The 19,978-nt window shown below is 32.3% G+C and overlaps 1 protein-coding gene across 1 annotated transcript in view; it reads left to right on the top strand.

Annotated features, from left to right (window-relative positions):
• The window catches only part of LOC132728286 (nucleoredoxin-like), a 57,240-nt gene extending 44,840 nt beyond the window's left edge, over positions 1-12,400 (top strand). Inside the window, exons 5-7 of the mRNA XM_060713909.1 lie at positions 9,216-9,306; positions 9,993-10,102; positions 10,530-12,400. Coding sequence (XP_060569892.1) covers positions 9,216-9,306; positions 9,993-10,102; positions 10,530-10,727 — 399 coding nt within the window. The 3' untranslated portion in view covers positions 10,728-12,400. The remainder of the gene's footprint in view (positions 1-9,215; positions 9,307-9,992; positions 10,103-10,529) is intronic.
• Positions 12,401-19,978: the final 7,578 nt, after the last annotated feature.

Genomic DNA, 19,978 nt, shown 5'->3' with positions numbered 1-19,978 from the left:
TAGAAGTTTGACCCAAATATTATGACAAAGTGAAAGGTCTTAATGTGCTTGAAGATAACAATAACTTTGTACTAAAGAGATATGTTTGACACGATTGACAGTAAAGATGAGGATCACAAGCTTTTTTTAATATATTGACTAGAATATTGTGACAGTTTTTTTTTTTTGTATGAAAACAAGCACAGAAGGGTGAAATATTTGCTGAGGGGAATATTTTTTTTTGCCACCTGTCAGCATAAATAAAAGCATTTCAAGATAGATAAGACTAAAATCAACTTTTTGCCCCCCCCTTGTATATATAGTTTATGTGAAAAATTTGATTAATAAATTGCTGCCTTTTCCCTAATATATTAATATGTAAAAAAATATTACATGTTGAAATATAGATATGTTTTTTTTTCCTTTTGTTTCAAATGTTTTTTTTTGTGAAATTAAAACTAAGGGGGATTTTGTTTTTTCAAACATTTGGTAAAGGAGCTTGGATTTATGTTTAAGGAGTTTAAAGACAACGGAAGATAAAAAGTCGGGCTCCTCCTTGCAAAGTTACAGTGTGCCAGGGGCAATAGGGGGGGGCAGGGGGTGGGGGTGGGTAAAAATTACCTGTGCATTATAAATCCTTTTTCTGTAGCCTTGATTTGTTTTTGTTCTTAGTTGTTGTTTTTTTTGACAATCCCTCCTTTTCAAATAAAAAGCACACTTTTTAACTTCATTATCATGCTTTAAAAAAAACAGCTTGAAAGGGATATTTTATCTATGTCTGGTTTAAAGAATTTTTTGGGTTTTTTTCCTAAGTTTGTTTTTGAAACTTTTTCCCAAATAAAATAACAGAATTTTTGAATCATAGATTTTTTTTTCCATGTGAAGTTAGGTGAAAAATTTTTTTTCCCCCCCAAAGGAAAAAATGGGGAAGAAAATGTGATGAGTTTTAGACAGTCAGCAGTAATTAGGTAATGTTAGGCACGGGTGTTCCCAAAATCAAGAAGAGTTTTGGAAAACAAGAAAATCAACTTTTTTCAAGGCCCTTTTTCCCATAATGAAAAAATCAAAAAAATATTTTTTTAAAAATGTGGACAGTTTTAACATTAGTAGAGGGAAAGGTTACCAGGTTTTTTTATGTAAAACATTCCAGTTTACACTTTTTAAATTTTAGAAAAGGGGATACAATTTGTGTTAATTAAAATTCCCAAAGCTGGGGGGTATGAACATTTATTAAAATTTAAGGATTGTTAAAAGCCCTGTCCCCCAGCCCGCCCCTGTCCAAAAATTTGGGACAGCAAGCCCCCATCTGCAAGAATTGGCCTAAAATTAAAAAAAAAACAAACAAATAATATATTTAATTGAAATTCCAAATAAACCCTTTACATATAACAAAAAAAAAGAGATTTTAAATTTTTGGGTACAAACTCCCAAAACATTTTCACGGGAAAATTAAATGTTTATTTTTAAAACGAAAAATTTCAAAAAAGGGGAAAAGAATTTTTAATAAATGAGAGAAAAATCGGGTTTTCCGGTGCTGAAATTTCAGGGAAAAAGGAAAAAAGTTGTTTTTTCAGGGTTTTTAAATCAGCCGCCCCTAAAATCATTTTTTGGCGTCCTTTTTTAAAAAATTTTTTTAAATTTTAAACAACATCTATATAATGATAAGACTGAAAATTTAAAAATATTTAAAAAAATTTAAAGTTTAATGAAACCTAAAAATTTTTCCCCCTTTTTTATTGGGAACGGAAAAGGGGGAGTTTGGAAAGAGGAGGGGGGGGTGATGAAACAAAGGATCAAAAAACTCTTTTTTTTCCCCGGGGCCTAAATAAAAACTATGTGCAATAGTTTTGGGTGCGGGCAAGGAATTTTTAATTTTTTAATAGCCCCTTGGGGGCAAAAATCAGCATAAATCGTTTTAAATAAAAGGGGCATTCTGCATTTCAAAAATGACATTTTGTAAAGGATAAACATATTGTTAAGCATTTTTTTGGGAAGGCTTTTAAAATGTTTTTCAGTTTTAAAAGAACTCAGATTTTTGCGGGAATTTTATGATTTGAGCTTTTAAAAATTTTCCCTTCCCAATAAATTTACAATGAAATTAAAAAGGGTGGGGTTACAATTTTTCTTTGTTTAACATTAAAATATTTCATATTAAACAAAATTTTTATTTGATTTTGGGATTTAAGGTCAATCAGGGGTAAACTGTCAAGGTCACTTGGGCCCTAAAAATTTTTTAAATTTTTTTTAAACCTTTTTTTTCCCTGAAAAATTTGGGGGCCTTGTCTAAAAAATTTTGTCTAACCTTTTAGCCTTCTGTTGGAAATTTCAATCTCCCCAATCAAAAAGTTTTTGGGCAGATTCACGGTTTTGACATTTGTACCCCATTCATTTATTTTGTTTAGTATTTTAAACCCAAAAATGAAAAAATGGCTTTGTTAGATGGAAAAGATGGATGTTTTATATTTTTTAAATATTTAGCATTTTCCCGGGAAACCCTTAAAGGAAACATTGGAGTGCACTTTTAAATTCACTTTCCAGGTATTCATCCCTTTATTTTTTTTTTTTTTTTGGAAACCCCCCCCCCCCAAAAAAAAAAAAAAATACCAAAAAAAAAACAAAAACAAAACAAAAAATTTAAAAAAAAAAAAAAAAACAAACAATAATTTTTAATAAAAAGGTCACTGAAAAAAAAATTAAAAATTTTAAGTCCCAATTGAAATAAAATAAAAAAAAAATTTTTTTTTTTTTTTAATTTTGTTGGGTTTTCCCCTTAAAACCCCCACCACCCCGAAAACCCAATTTAATTTTTTTCAAGAGCCTTGAAAAAAATTTTTTGGGTTTTGAACCATACCGGGTGAACCATTTTTTCCCCCTTTTATAAGGTTAAAAGCCATTTAGTTTGGGGCCCCAAATTTTCCCTTTGAATCTAAAGCCTTGACAAATTATTGGAATTTTTTTATGTTCAGTTTTCTTTTTCACTTCCCCTTGAATTTTGCCTTTTTTCTCGAATTTCTAATTTTACAATAAAATTTTTCAATTAAAAGGGCTTATTGTTTTTTTTAAAAAACATCGAAATTAATAAATGACCTAAAAAAATTTTACAAAAAACTAAAAACTGTGTTCCCCTTGGGGGTTCCCTGAAAATTGAATTTTTAAATTTTTATGATCAAAAAGCAAAGGCGAGGACCTTTTTCCCCTTGGCCCTTTTTTAAAATCTAGGAAATTTTATAAAAAAAAAAAATCCATTAACTGTAACTGTCTGCGGGAATTTCAATAATTTGTTATACCATTTCTTTGGAAAATTTTTCTGAATTTTCAGTTTTAAAAACAAAGGGAAGAGTTTTTAAATTTTGACCCTTTGCTGTGGGCCAAACGGGTTTTAAAAATTTTTTTAAAGGGGAAAATTAACAAATTTTTTTTTAGTTTAAATTGGGTTTTTAAGAAAAAAATTTAAAAGCTTTTTTGAAAATAAAACTTTAAACCCCTTTCCTGGAACACAAAAAAAGGAAAACAAAAAAAAGGGGAAATGAAAAAGTTTTTTGCTAAAGGGGAAACAAGGCTTGCCCCTGACGGGTTTTGAACAACAAATTCAGCAATCCTTAGATTACTAGTCCGAAGCGAAAACCCACTCGCCCATCCCACCATGTTTGACAACATTCGGGTAAAACTTGTTTTAAATTTAAAAAGAGTAGAAAAAGATTTTGTTGGAAGGGGTGAAAAGAAGGTTAAATTGTGAAAAATAAAAAAAAAAAAAATGTAATTTTTTTATTTTTTCTGTTTTGGGCCCTGGGGAAAGTAAAAAAAGTGCAGACCATAAAAACCCAAACAGGGAACTTGCGGGCCTAATTTGGTCTCAGGGTTTTGACGGGATAGAATCTGTCCCGCCAGCAGGCAAAGGGTTTTAAGGGTTTTTTCAGCATTATTTCGGGGGATTTGGAAAAATAGACACTTTTAAATAAACCCTGCGGGACAGCCCATTATGGGTTTAAATTTCCCTTAATGAATATTTCGGGAGACCCCAAGGGAAGGGGGGGAAAACCCCAAATGTGTCAGCCCTTTAACAAAAGGGCCCTTTAAATTTTAAAAATTATTTTAACAAACTTTTAAACCTAAAAATTTTTTAAATTTCAGAGCCCTCAGACCCCAGAGGAAAATTTTTTAGGTTTACTCGGGCAAGGGCCCAAGAGTTTTATAAATGTAAACTTTTATTTGTTTGTAAAATCGGGATTTTTTTTTTGGGTCTGCCCTAAATTCCCTAAAAAATGAAAAAAAAAAAGCCAATTTAAAACCTCTTTAAATTTATGTTTTTTTTGTGGTTCCAAATTTGGGTTTTAACTCCATACAAATAAAAAGAATGATGAAAAACCCAATTTACGTACTGCTGGGGTACTTTTCCAAGACAGGGAAAAATTTTGGAAGTATTTAAAGAGAATGTGTGGCACAGTTGGCCTGTCAAACTGCTGCTGTTTAAAACAGATTGTGCGGGTTTACCCACTGTCAAAATTACATTTTAATTTTATTGCCAGTTTGGGGGTTTGGGAAATATACATGTATTTTTTTTAAAAAAAGAGCCCAGGCAATCTATTTAAAGGGGAAATTTCGGGTTTTAAAATTAAAAATATAATTATTTTGGGGTTTCAATTTAATTTTAATATTTTAAAGCCGGGTTTGTAAGCAATAACTCAAAAGGGAGCAAAAACGCTTATTGACAAAACACTCAAAAAATAGTTGTGTAAACATTAAAATTTGGGGGGTTAAATAAATATATATAAACATATTTTTTTAAGGATTTTGAGCCTTTTTAAAAAATAATGGAGAAATTTTGATTGTGAGGCCAAGAGCAAAAATTTTATCTCTTTTAATTTCATGAAATAAAAAATAGTAAGCCAGTCCGGAAACCCGGGGGTCTTTCAAATAGAATGGTTGGAGACGGCCCCCAATTTTACGAAAAAAAGCGGGTTCGGTTGAGTAGGGTATCGGTTTATCTACCGACCGTGACTGGCTTGGGCACATAAACCTTTAAAAACAAATTATAAGAAAAAATTGTTTTTTTAAATTTAATAAAAAAAATTACTTAAAACTAACTTTTGACTACATTTTTTTCCCAGTTTTTATGAAAAAGTAACTTATAGATTTGCAATGAAATTAAGAATTTTTCATTCACCCGGTGTCAATCGGTAAAAATCTACCGCTCATACTTGAAAATGGCGTCCGAGTTTCATGAGCTTTTTTAAAATTTATTCATTGTTCAATGACAAAATAGAAATTGAATTTAAAGAGAAAAAGATGTTTATTCAATCTTATCATGTAGAAAATATCATAAAATTTCACGAATTTATTTGCTAAATATTGAATGTTTAATTTTCCGCGATTTTCAAAATGGCGCCGTTTATCGGGCAAATAATTGTTGAAAAAAGCAATCTATGTTTTTTTCAACAAAATATAGTTTTAAAAAAACATTATTTTCTGAAATATTTATCCTTTTTTCACAAGTTTAAAGATTTTTTAAATAACATCATGTCGTTAAAAATTTTCATTTTTTGCTCTTGTATTTAATTTATTCGCCCTTTTCTTGAACACTTATATTATTTGCGTACAGAAAACTTAAAACCAGTTATCCAAGAATTTTAAAATAAAAGCAAAAAGGGGTTTACAAAAGCGTTTTTCCGGGACCTTCTATTTGAAAGACCCGGGGAAAATTTTTTATTATTAAAGTTTAAATATCAATCTAAATATATTTTTTAAATTTTAAAAAAAATCTTTTTCCCGTGGGGCTTTTTTAAAGTGTTGCTTTAAAAAAAAGAGATTTAAAAAAAAAGGACTTTTTCCGGGAAAGAAAACCCATGGTTATTTACATGTCCTTTTAATGTTTTAGAGCTTTCAAAGCATTTTAAATTTTTCAAGCCCCCAAGGGGTTAAAAAATTTTATGTATTTTTATATTATCCCCTTTAAATTTCCGAAAAGGGTTATTCTTAAAAATTTTAAATAAAAGTTAACTAAATTATTTGCCCCTGAGGGGGACAATTTTGATAAATTTTGTTTTAAAATATAATTACCCATACAAAAAAAATCCAACAAAAACTTGTTTTATTTTGTATCAAGATAAATGGAGAAAATGCACTATAACGAAGGCAAAGAATAGAAATGCGAGGAAATCTCATGCAAGTAATTGGTTTAAACATGTAATGGGAAGTTCTAAGCAATTAAATGTTGTTTAAAAGAATTCCGACAGACAAGAAAACATGTTATACAGAAAGGATAGATTTTATATTTACGCTGGAGGTTCTGTTAGTTTATAATTGTCTAACGGGGAACGAAAGAAATGAAAGAAAACTCCTTTGAACTAACTGATACAAGGTAAGAAAAACATGATCAGGCCCCGGCTAACAATGTTCCTTATATAAATACTGACTTTAATTGTGTCTGATTATCCGATGGTCGGTAATAAATGCCAGTAATGCTTGAATCCTACATTGTTAAGATAGTCAATACATCTAGTGATTTTTTAGCTCGACTTTTCTATGAAAAGGGGAGCTATCCTACTCGCCCCGGCGTCGGCGTCGGCGTCGGTGTTGGCGTCGGCGTTGGCGTCACACCTTGGTTAAGTTTTTCGTACCACCCCACTTTATTTCAGAAGTATTACAAGTATGGCTTTGAAACTTACCATACTTGTTCACCATCATAACCTCCATCTACAGACAAGAGTACATAACTCTGTCAAGGTTTTTGACAGAATTATGGCCCTTTTTTGACTTAGAAAGTGTATTGAGCTGGTTAAGTTTTTTGTACCACCTCACTTTATTTCAAAACCATTGGAGGTATTGCTTTGAAACTGACCATACTTGTTTACCATCACGACCTTCATCAACAGACAAGAGGACATAACTCTGTCAAGGTTTTTGACAGAATTATGCCCCTTTTTGACTTAGAAAATACATTGAATATGGGTAAAATCCACTTATTGCCTTAACCCTTTGAGATATTGCTTTGAAAACTTTTAATGCTATTTCACATCATTACCCCCATCTGTACGCAAGAGAAGGTAACTCTGTCAAGGATTTGTTTTAAAAATTAAGGCCTTTTATCGACTTAGAATCTTGGTTAAGTTTTTAGTACCAGTCCACTTTTTGACTGAACTGTTTGAGATATTAATTTGAAAGTTGGAATACTTGTTTACCATCATGGTCGCCAAAACATGGGCAGGAGAAGGTAATTCTGTTAAGGATTTTATTTGAATTATGGCCCTTTTTGACTTAGAAACTCAGTTAAGATTTTCATTCTTGTCCACTTGTTGACTTAACCATTTGAGATATTACTTTGGAAGTTGGAGTTCTTATGTGCCATCATGAGACCTATCTGTAAGCAAGAGAAGATAACTCTGTGAAAATGTTTCTTGATTTGTACTTAGAAATTCCTAGTTAAAGTCTTGTGTGCCCTTAACTGTCAAAGTTTTGTTTTATAGGCAAGCACTAAAAAAGTCGAGCGCGCTGTCCTTCTGACAGCTCTTGTTTCCCCAGCACTCACCTGGGTCAGAAGTTTTTAGATATTTTCCAGAATTTCAGGATATAAGATTAGTACTCTTAAATTCTCTCTTTCTCTACAGAAAATTGATGAAAATAATAATTACTTCAGAGTTTTCAGGGTTTTTTTTAAAAAAATGTTTTAAACTTTTACCCATCTACCCATGCATGATGATTCATTCTACGGGAAATGGTGTTGGGACCCCTTTGGTAGTGGAATAAATGGGTTACAATTATTATCATATGGAAGCAATATTATTGATAAGTTACATATAATAGCCCTTCAGATAATACAGGAAAGCAACATAAGTTTGATAGATTCCAAGAAATTACCAAATATAGAAAGTACTGAAGAATCTGTTTGAATACATGGTTATTCTTGAGTGGTGCAATTTTCCTTTAAACAAAAATCTATGGGGCAACCATGGATGAGTGGTCAATGTTGTTGTTGACTCCAAACTTTTTGCCCTAAATGTACATGTATACAAACCAGGTGCCTGTTTTAATCATAAATTGCTATCTGAAAGAACAATTTTTTGTTACTTCTCAAGAAAGTTACAGATATTCTAGCAAGCAAACCCTTCAAAGCACTATTTGATTACTGTTTAAATGTAACTCTTTAATTTGCTAAATTTTGTAAATAGACTTGTCCAGCTTTGAATTTGGAACAGTCCATTTGCTAGTTTAAGGGATTTCAGAGTATTGTATGATAATTATGAGACACGAGTCTTGATGAGACATTTAGATGTATAGGCTGGCCTGTCTATATACTGGTAACATAGGCAAGCATTAATTACTTTTAAGTGCTCAAAGAGATATACAGTTTGCATGTTTAGATATTTGTCTATGATGTTTATTTTGAAATAGATCTGAAAGCCAGTGTCTGTTTGGTGATGTGGATGCATATATTGATAGTGTTGCATACATGTGGGGAAGATAAGAATCAAGTTGTTTGTTTTGCTTTTTTGTAGACCTAAGACATTAATTGTAGCTGTTTGTTATCTTTATGGTCAAAATGTTTACTGTGGTTTTGCACCTGAATCAACAAACAACTAGTTAAAAATTGTTGTGCAAAAAGTATGGTGTATAAGTTGGGTCAAAAGTGATGTCAGAAAGAAAAGTATGGTGTATAAGTCGGGTCAAAAGTGATGTCAGAAAGAAAAGTATGGTGTATAAGTCGAGTCAAAAGTGATGTCAGAAAGAAAAGTATGGTGTATAAGTTTGGTCAGAAACGATATCAGAAAGAAAAAAAGATAAAATTTCAGCATGAAATATACAGGAAATGAGACTTTTATCATATATGTAAAATGTATGTGTATGTTGCACAGTAGTATGTTTTATAGTATTGGTCATAAGAAAGCATTATTATCAAATAGTGCCTGTAGATATAAAGAGCTGCACAATAAATACTAGAAACTCTTTATCTAAATGAAAATGCTTTTCACAGAACATATTTAAATTTGCTCTTCCCAGGTGCTGCAGTTTATTAATGTCACAATGAAAACAACACATTGTAACAGTTGAACATGTGGACAGTTTATCAGCTGTTAAAGCTGACACTTTGTATATATGAACTTTTAGCTAAAATGGTGTTCCATAGTACATGCAAGACATGATAAAATTCTAGCATGAATAGCATAAGATAGAATTTAATGAAAAGGTGTAGAATGTATTCCTAACATGTCTGTAATTTTTTACTAATTTTATATTTCCAGGAGTTCCCATGGTATCCTAAACCAATAAATGAGTTGACAGAAGGTGGGGCTATACAGTTGAATGAGTCTGCATGTCTTGTTTTATTTGTTGGTAAGATTTTTACTTAGCTTATGACATTTTAAGATTCTGGTGTTATTTGCTATATAGAATACCCCAAAAAATAAGATCCAATTAGCCTATTGAGACATGTTTTTAAAGATAAGTAAAATATTTACCACCCTTTACAAAAGTGGCAGCCATAAAAGGGGTTAGAAATATTGACAAAAATGAAAAAGTAAAAAACAAATACCATTTTAAAACGTTGATTTTTGTGTATTTTCTAATTCTTTTATATTTATATGTAGAAAACTATTATAGCACCAATATCTTAAAGATTTTTTAGCATCGTAACATGGAGATAATTGAATAGCAAGAGATATTTAATTGTCTTAAACTTAATTAAGATATGAACGGGAATCACTGGCTGTCAGGGGAGGTAATATATGCTATGTGAACAAAATCTATACCACTATAGTCAGTACTGTACAAAGAAGTTGTTTACTGTCCAAAAAAGCTAAGATAATGAAAATTAATCTGACTGCCAGGTAACAGATACTTGTTATGTAATCTTAGATTTGTTTGTTATGTTTATTTTATCATTAACAACATATGATAGAATCAAACATTTGAAAATTTCACCAAGGGTTTGAAGAAACTTTTTAGAGGACAGATTTTAACAAATGATATCAAATAATCGGAAAAAAATATATATACAGTGTATATATTTTTGTAAACAGAGCCAGAAGATGAGGAAGTTGACAGGGCACGAGATTTACTCCTCCAGCCAGCAACTGAAGAGCACAACAAGGGAGAGCATCGTGATCTTGTCTTTTTTATTGGAGCAGATGTAAGTACATTATAGCTTAAAGATTTAAATGAATAAAAAATAACAAACAAATTAACCCCTACAGGTGGTATTTGAAAGCACATCCACAGTGTATTCTATGCTTAATGAGGGTCCATCGGCCCTTTCAGGCACTGAAAGTACAGACACCGGAAGTGTCACCATTCATGTCCTTAAAGGTATTTATATGACAAAAGGTGACCTATTAATTTTGAATTCCACAACCACAGGTGATAAAGAAACTGATGAATAAAGATCTCTTGGCAAATGAGATTGATTCCCAGATGCAGTTATGATAAAACGATATAAATTTGCCTGAATATAGTTATAAACAGTTTACTGTACATATATTGGTAGAATTGAAGTCATAGCTTCTTGCATTCAAAGGGTTTTTTAAAGGACTATTCTTTTCCTTTCTTTATCCTTTCAGGATGATATTTGTGAATCTGTGCGTGTTTTTGCTAGCCTTTCTGAACGGACACCGCTTTTGACCATCCTTGACTTTCCGGAACAAAAGGTCTATGTTAGTGAGGAGAAAAATATAACAACGGAACATGTTTGTTCTTTTGTCAAGGACTATTTACAAGGGACATTACCTGCTAGACCATGCAGGAGTAATAGTAATTAAACAATCAAAGCTAAATAGTGAATATACTATGTCAAAAAAGATATAAAAGGATCAAAAACTGTTGTTATTTTGTACCAGAATGAGTTACGAAGGATGACCCAGTGCAACATTTTACAGTTTTCTGATATGTGTATTGACGTCAGACTTGTGTTGTAAAATCAACTGTCAACAAACTCATTTTGCATTATTTTTGGTGGATGGATTTTTTTTTATTAATGGACGTGTTAAGTTTTCATCTTGAAGTTGTCCATTTGTTTAGAGAGTAGAGTTTTAATATCAAATTTCTAAACTTTGGCAGTCTACAGTATGCAGTCTGGTCAGACTAAAGGCGAGTCTTGCTCGATACAGATGGCATCGGGGAAGTCTTTGTCAGCACAGACGTTTGGAGAGTATATATAAGTGGTCCTTTTTTTTATGCATAATTAATGATAAATTATGCAAATTATAGTCATATAACCACCAATCTTGTTCATTTGTTTCCTGATATACATGTAGTTATATCAACCAGTTTGTGTTGATTTTTTTTGCAGTCAGTTTTTATTTCAAAATTTAATCCTGACCCACTGCTATGTCTGAATATTATGCATGGAAAAGAAGTGAATAGTTTTTTGCACAAATTTTTAATAAAATTTCATTATGTCACAATCTTTATGTTCATAAAACTAGTTTATGCTTCCAAAATAAGATATACAGACATTTGATTAAAATAAAAGCTTCATGTGCTGAATTTTGTGGTCCAGATTTTGAGTGATGTTTAATCATATTAATTCAAAGCCTTATTTGGTTGCTTATTTTAAGACAAGAGTTGAGTGATTTAGTAAGTTTTATTCAGTTTGGAGAATGAAAAAACTATGAAACTTGTTTAAAAGTTGTATAAGTGTTTGCATTAAATTTTTTTATATTGATGGTTTTTAAGACTCACTAATTTTGCCATAGATTATTGTTGGTTATTGGAACTACGCAATCATTACCTAATTTTACAGTATTTTTGTTCACATGTCATCATCTTTAAATCTTACTGTTGATAAAACAAGTAGAAGTAGAAAGGCTTATGATGAGTTGTCGGTTTACCACCTTGTTATGTTTTAAGTCATTTGAGCCGCGTCATGACAAAACCAACATAATGGGCTTGTGAACAGCATGGATCCAGACTAGCCTGCGCATCCGCACAGTCTGATCAGGATCCATGCTGTTCGCTTACCAACCCTATTACAAGTAGAGAAACTGATAGCGAACAGCATGGATTCTGATCAGACTGCGCGGAGGCTGGTCTAGATCCATGCTGGTCGCAAACCCACTATGTTGGTTTTGTCATGACATGGCTCATTTGATTGTATAGATTAAAGAGAGAAAAATTAAAAACAAAAATTTCAAATAAATTTTAAATTCAGCTTCTCATAGACTGTTTGAAATCTCATGTTTCAACAGCTGTAATGATGTAAAACTGTGTTCATATTTTGCATTAACGTTTTTTCTTCAATACCATTGAATGTCTGTACTCTTTTTTTAAACAAACTTCACATGTTTAGAGGTCTCAGTCCAAGACACATAACTCTTGCATCAATTTAATCATTTTTATTCCCCTTTGTGTACATAATAAAAAGTCCTGGTTAAGGTTTTGTCACCAGTTTTTATTTCATTTCAACTGCACACACTACTTCAGGGTCATATTTGTAGATGGATTTAGCTCAATACAGGATTGGAGCAGTACCTCTAGACGCTTGCAGAAATCATGATCACAAAATAGACAAATATCGTTTTTTTCGCCGAATTTTACATTTTTCCTTGATTATCGTACTTGATTCGGTGTGAAAAGATGAATTAGACCTGTTAAAGTTCATTCCGTTGGGTAAAAAGACAAGATTTTAGCATTTTATCATTCAAGCGCCTTGTCCGGTATATACCGGAATACGGTATTTAGTGTGGTGCTCCAATCCTTTTTTTAGTCACAGCCTTTGTAGATCATTAAACAGGACCTGTAACTCTAGCATTTTTTCATTGGATTATTCCCCTTTATAGACTTAAATTTTTATGTAGCACTTGTTTTACCATCTAGCGCTGGAAAAAAGGTTGAGCATGCTGTTTATCTGACAGCTTTTACTGTATTTCCCAGAATGATTATTGCTTTTATTGGGAACACAGCACATTGTGAAATATTGTTGATAATAAAATTATAATTGCTTTTTGTATGTTTATGTTTTTGAACAGTATTTATTGTGATTTTCTTTTAATCATGTGCTTTTTACGCTATGTTGATCTGAATTTATCTGTGTTTAACTGTTTTTAGAATGCTTTTTACATATATAACCAAGTTTAAGGGAAAAGAAAAACATTTGTGAAACCTGTTAAAGGGATATTCAGGCAAAATAATGACAAAAATATTAAAATGATCTTATGTACTCAAATCACACTAAAATGACTTTTCTGGAAGTTTCAGCATGAATTTCTGTTAAAATTCTATATATTTTGGGTTTGAAGCGTAAATATATCTATATATGTTGAACAAAATTTAGACGCCAATAGAATCACCAAATAGTTTTAAAACAAGTCAGATTACTTGAACCAACCCTTGAAGTTACAATAATAGATAGTGTGGATATTGAATGGTTGAAACAAATCTAAGTCAATCATTTGACATGTTCTTTAACGTTTCCAGAGTTCCCTTTGACAATTATTGTGAAATCCTAGCGCTCTAACCTGACCCACGCGGGTCAAGTTAGGAAACAACCATTTTATTCTTTATATTGAAAAATTTTTTGTTTCTTTGACTGTCTAATATATTTATTTTGAGGGCATTTACAGAATAATGAATGAAAAATTCAAAACTAAAAAATCAAAATTTTGCCTAAGTCTCCCTTTAATGTAAGACAGATTTTATGTGACTCGGCTAAACATGAGACAGGCTATATTTTTGTCAGTTATGTAAAATTGTCCTATAATTGTACCAGTTTTAATACTATGTTTTGATAGTTAAGCCAGCCATATAAAGCTGTCCTTATACATGTATGTGTCAGCCATATAAAAGTGTTCTTATACACGTGCCAGTCATACAATAATATTTAACTGTCCTAATATTTGTGCCAGCCATATAAAGCTGTCCTTATACATGTGCCAGCCATATAAAGCTGTCCTTATACATGTGCCAGCCATATAAAGCTGTCCTTATACATGTGCCAGCCATATAAAGCTGTCCTTATACATGTGCCAGCCATATAAAGCTGTCCTTATACATGTGCCAGCCATATAAAGCTGTCCTTATACATGTGTCAGCCAAATAATGCTGTCCTTATGCGTCAGTCATATAAACATGCATGCAAGTTGAAAATTTGGAAAAACCTGAAAATGTTATTCATAATCATTTTCCTAATCTAATAGTAAAACATCATGAAATTTGTCACAAATACCTGAGCTTCAGGCATGTGCCTGAAAACTTGCACCCATGTATAAAGCTGTCCTAGTATTTGTACCAGCCATATAATGCTGTCCTTATAGTTGTGTCAGTAATAAAAAGCTGTCCTAATGTTTGTTTTTATGCTGCCTATCTGTGGATAGTTGGAAACTCTAACCATTGCTATCACATTTCTGTTGTACAAAGTAATGGTATATCATTGTTAAAATAATAAGAAAACAAACCCACCTGCATGATACCTTCATTATACCCCCAAAAACGAAGTTTGGGGGGGGTATATAGGAGTCACCCGGTGGTCGGTCGGTCGGTCCAGACGTCCGTTGCATTTTCCTTGTCCGGAGCATAACTTGAAAACTAATGGTTGGAATTCAATATAACTACATACATTGGTCAAGCACATTGAGAGGAAGTGCAGTGCATAAGAACCATAACTATATCTTGACTAATTACAGAGTTATTGCCCTTTGTTACTTTTCCTTGTCCGGGGCATAACTTGAAAACTACTGGTTGGAATTCAAAACAACTTCATACAATTGTCAAACACAATAAGGGGAAGTGCAGTGCACAAGAACCATAACTCTATCTAAAGTAATTACAGAGTTATTGCCCTTTGTTGCTTTTCCATTTGCTTTTTTTTTGTCCGTTGCATTTTCCTTGTCCGGAGCATAACTTGAAGACTAATGGTTGGAATTCAATATAACTACATACAATGGTCAAGCACATTGAGAGGAAGTGCAGTGCGTAAGAAACATAACTCTATCTTGACTAATTACAGAGTTATTGCCCTTTGTTACTTTTCCTTGTCCGTGGCATAACTTGAAAACTACTGGTTGGAATTCAAAACAACTTCATACAATTGTCAAACACAATAAGGGGAAGTGCAGTGCACAAAAACCATAACTCTATCTAAAGTAATTACAGAGTTATTGCCCTTTGTTGCTTTTCCATTGCCTTCTTTTTTTTGTCCGGACCATAACTTGCCCTTATTACTTTTCCATTGCTTTCTTTTGTCCGGACCATAACTTGAAGACTAATTGTTGCAATTCATTATAAATTCATACAATGTCCCAGCACATTGAGAGGAAGTGCAGTGCACAAGAACCATAACTCCATTTTGACTTATTACAGAGTTACTGCCCTTTGTTTCTTTTCCTTGTCCAGAGTATGACTTTAAAACTACTGGTTGGAATTCAAAACAACTTCATACAATGGCCAAGCACAATAAGGGGAAGTGCAGTGCACAAGAACCATAACTCCATCTTGACTAATTACAGAGTTATTGCCCTTTGTTACTTTGCCATTGCTTTCTTTTGTCCGGACCATAACTTGAAGACTTATTGTTGGAATTCATTATAACTTCATACAATGGTCAAGCACATTGAGAGGAAGTGCAGTGCATAAGAACCATAACTCCATCTTGACTAATTACATAGTTACTGCCCTTTGTTACTTTTCCTTGTCCAGAGCATGACTTGAAAACTACTGGTTGGAATTCAGTACAACTTCATACAGTTGTCAAGGACATTAAAAGGAAGTGCAGTGCACAAGAGCCATAACTCCATTTTGACAAAATACAGAGTTACTGCCCTTTGATACTTTTCCTTGTCCGGAGCATAACTTAAAACGTACTGGTTGGAATTCAAAACAACTTCATACAATGGTCAAGCACAATAAGAGGAAGTGCAGTGCACAAGAACTATAACTCTATCTTCAGTATTTATAGAGTTATTGCCCTTTGTTCTTTTTCTTTGTCTTTCTGGACTTATTACAGAGTAATTCAATTAAACTTCATCAATGGCCAACCACATTGAAAGGAAATGCAACATACATGAACATACATGAACCACAATTATCTTTAATTGCCCACAACCATAACTCTATGTTTCAATTCTATTACAAGGTATTCTGTTACTAGTAACATCCTCATTTCCGAAGCAGACTTGTGGGGGTATTAATCACATTTAGTGATAGTTCTAGTTTTAACATAATATGACCTTGACCCCTTATTGTCCTTGGCTGTCAAGATCAGGTTTTTTCTTCAAAATTCAATTTTCACCATAACCTCACTTTAACATTTGATACTAAACATATTTTTGACAGGGGCATTTTGTTTTTACAAAGTCATCTTTTGTTATTCTTGTTTTAAATAATTACAGGAATAATTTATTTATGTGGCAATTTTCATAGAAATTTTTATTTTATTAGAGGAACATAAAAATATACAATACTAACTGTTAGCAGTAACTGCTTCTACCCGTGCTGACCAGTGCAGACCAAGGTCAGCTGGTGCACTCGTACCATTTGGTTATGGTCTGCACTGTTTGCTATTCATTCTGTATACTGATTTGGAAATTTTGTGTCAAAATGATAAACGGTTTTGTCCAGACTGAAAGATGGACAAGTCTATTTATCTTCAATATTCGGCATGGCAAGGGTTAAAACAGCAACTGTTATAAATAAAGAAATATACATTCTGAGAATATTATAAAGGAAGAATCACAACTGTAACTTTAGTAACCAGGTATCAAGTGATGTTAAGTTTCTGCCTGGATTAAAGGGACTCCACTGAGGTTTTTTGACATGACACAACTAGAATTTATTTTTTCTAAATTAATGTTCCATTTGTTGAAGGTTTAGACCAATAACTTGTGTGAAAATTTTCAGATTATTCACTCACTCCATTTTGCCTTAATAATTATTCTTATTGCGAATAGATGCCCTAAAATTGAAAAGCATTGCAACGATTTTCACTTAAATTGGGCTATGAATGGCACAAAAATAAGATTTCCAATCGATTTCTGATAATATTTGTTACTTGTTTTTGAATATTTTTTTGTTTTCAGTGCCCGAGCTGATCTATGTTTTTATGCTTTTGGACCTCATTGGAGCTCCTTTAAGAAGTTAAGCTATATGGATCTGATAAATTATTTAGATGTTTACAAGGGAGTACAAAATTTTTACCAATCTTAGCTGTTTGTAAATAATGTAGCCGTCATGTATTGTTGTCTGTGTAATTTGGTGTGTTCAGATCTGTGTAAGAGTTGTTGTACATTTTTATGTGTTATGTAATAACATTTTACATATACTGTTTTTGTCTTCACACATACGCTGGTGCTTCTAAAGTCAAGCAATAATTAAATATTCATGACATTGACTCAGTGTTCAGTTTTCTATTTATAGTTTTTGTACATCTTGAGATGAGTTGGGGGTGGGGGATTGTCACAGGCAGATTTGTGTATTTGGACATCTGATGGTGCATTGATTAAAATACTAAGTTGGCTTGATTATTTTACCTAAGTGCAGTACTGTGTTAGCTGTAGTCACATAGAAGTTATACCCAACCCTGTCATACTTTATTGACACCAGGCTGATGAAAGATCTGGAATGATGTTGATAATACTGGATAATATTAGAGAGATTTCAGATTTAAATACTAAAACTGATGCACCATCAGTATTCAGTGATCTGACTATAATGACAATATTCTCAGGTGTCCTCATATTGACCCAGTCGTTTGTTTGGGTTTTACGTCATACCAACACATTATAGGTCATATGGCGATGTTCCAGTTTTACTTGTGGAGGAAGAATTTAGGTGCCTTTCTGTGCATTATTTCAGGCATGAAGGGCACCCAAGTAGAATCACTGATGTTCTGTTAGCTATATGGAAAACTTCCTTACATGAAAGAATCCAAAGTCCCTGTCAGGATTCAAACCCACACTGGGGTGAGGGGCAAGTGGTTTGAAGTCAACGACCATAAACACTCGGCCACAGAGGCCCCTTCGATGACCCAGTTGTACATTTCACACAATGTCTGTTAATGTCCAAAGTTCTCTTCAGATGTCCGTAATGAAAGGAAACAGTTGGATGTTTTTATACATGAAAATAACTTTCATTTATCTGCAATTTTGTTTTCAGTAAGAAGTTTGGAATATTAGATAATGTATTTAACAAACTAGCACTTTGAAAATGCTTAGGGTAATAAATAGTGGCTGCCAAAATCACTTAGAAATTTAGATTAACATGATTTCAGAAGTGTGATTTCAACTTCATGTTTTCCTATATGAAGCAAGAAAATTGGCCTTTTCTTCTCAATGCTATTGTCAAGACTTAAAAGCATGTTATGCCTCAGAAATCAATTTTTTCTCTCCCATTCTTAAAAAATGTCAAATGCGTGTTTAATAGTGTTTGAATAATAGATTTAGGGCACAACTAAAAAAAGTAGCACTGGATGTTCTGTATATAATAATGTGTCATAAAGGTAGCAAATTGTAAATAAAGTAGTATGTTGACTTCCATACAAAATACTAATTCACTATAATTATACCAATTGCTAACAGAGCTTAAGTTGCAAGATAGTTCATGCATATATCAAATAAGTATTAGTTTGAAAACTGTAACAAGATACCAAAAAGTAAAAGTTTTTGAGAAATAGAATTGGTATAATTTCCGAGGCATAATGGGCCTTTATATATAAAACAATACAGATTTTTTACAACCCTTACCAGAAATATATACTGAAATTGCTTTGCTTTGATTTGGAACAACAGTCGATTTGCAGTTTTAAAGGATTTCAATATCTGAGTAAACAGTTTGAGTCTAGAAAAAAAAACTTTATAATCTTATGACCGAGTTGTTAAGGTATCTGCCTTTTAACCTAAATAAATAGAGATACATTGTTCTTAAATTTTGAACAAAAAATACAATACAGTACAGTTAGCAATGACCTGAAATTTTGCACAGCGGTTATTGATTCAGACCTATAAAAAAAACAACTTTGAACTAACAAAGATATATTGGATATTCCATGACTGTATAAAAGTATAAAGAGTTTTTGTCAGAGAAAATTATGACTATTACCATGGTAATATCTATAACAACACTTGGATACATATTTAAAAAAAATCTATTTCTTTGTTTAAGTTATACAATAAATAAATAATATTACATATTAATTATAAAATCATGATTAAACTAACTAACTATTACTACAAATATCACAGCATCCAGACATTAACAATATCATAGGCAATGTTAATGTATACAGTAAATATGCGTAAAGAAATACATGTATCCATAAATAATTTCACAGACTCATGTACATCTAACATTTTTTTTGTCATCTAGTGTACACATGGTGACTTTCATATTTAAATTACATAAAATCTACAAATCAACCTGTTTTAAAGGGCGGGCAAAATCCGAGCAAGCTGGGCAATATGGACAATTGATTTTGCCGCCCCTGTTTTAAATGCCATCTGGATAGAAACCGGCTGTTGTGGAGTATATGAAGTCCAATATCAGGATTTAGAATACAATTTAACCTGTGAATAAAGTCGCCTGTCAGTAATTTCTAACAGCCGGGTTTCAGACAGAGGTATAACGGTTATTCTTTAAACATTCGTTACATTACTGCCTATTCTATACAATCCTTACTTACATGTATCACTATACATTACTTCATAAAAAAGGTACATAAAACTTCTTGTCCAAAGAAACCTAAAACACATGTAGGATACAAGTTACAAACCATTCTTGTTCATAAAAAAGTGAATCCAAAATAAATTGTTTATACTCATACTTGCCTATACAATTGTTTACAACCTTTCTTATTTTTGCGACGGACGCGCCCTCAGGCGCGTTCAGAGCTAAGTCATCTACACATGGGATTTCGTTGGCTACACTCGCGCAATGTGTCCTAAACCAATTAACAGCCCAAGAAATAGTACATGAATTTGATCCTTCAAAACTCCCATACTTTGTCTGGATATCTTAATGTCTTCCATATTTAGCCTTTTCAATTTCAAATTAAGTTATCCAAGTTAAAATATGAACGTATATT

Source organism: Ruditapes philippinarum, unplaced genomic scaffold, assembly GCF_026571515.1.
Source record: "Ruditapes philippinarum isolate M1 unplaced genomic scaffold, ASM2657151v2 ctg693_1_1_1_1, whole genome shotgun sequence".
NCBI lineage: Eukaryota > Metazoa > Mollusca > Bivalvia > Venerida > Veneridae > Ruditapes > Ruditapes philippinarum.
This window is presented reverse-complemented; position numbering and strand designations above follow the sequence as displayed.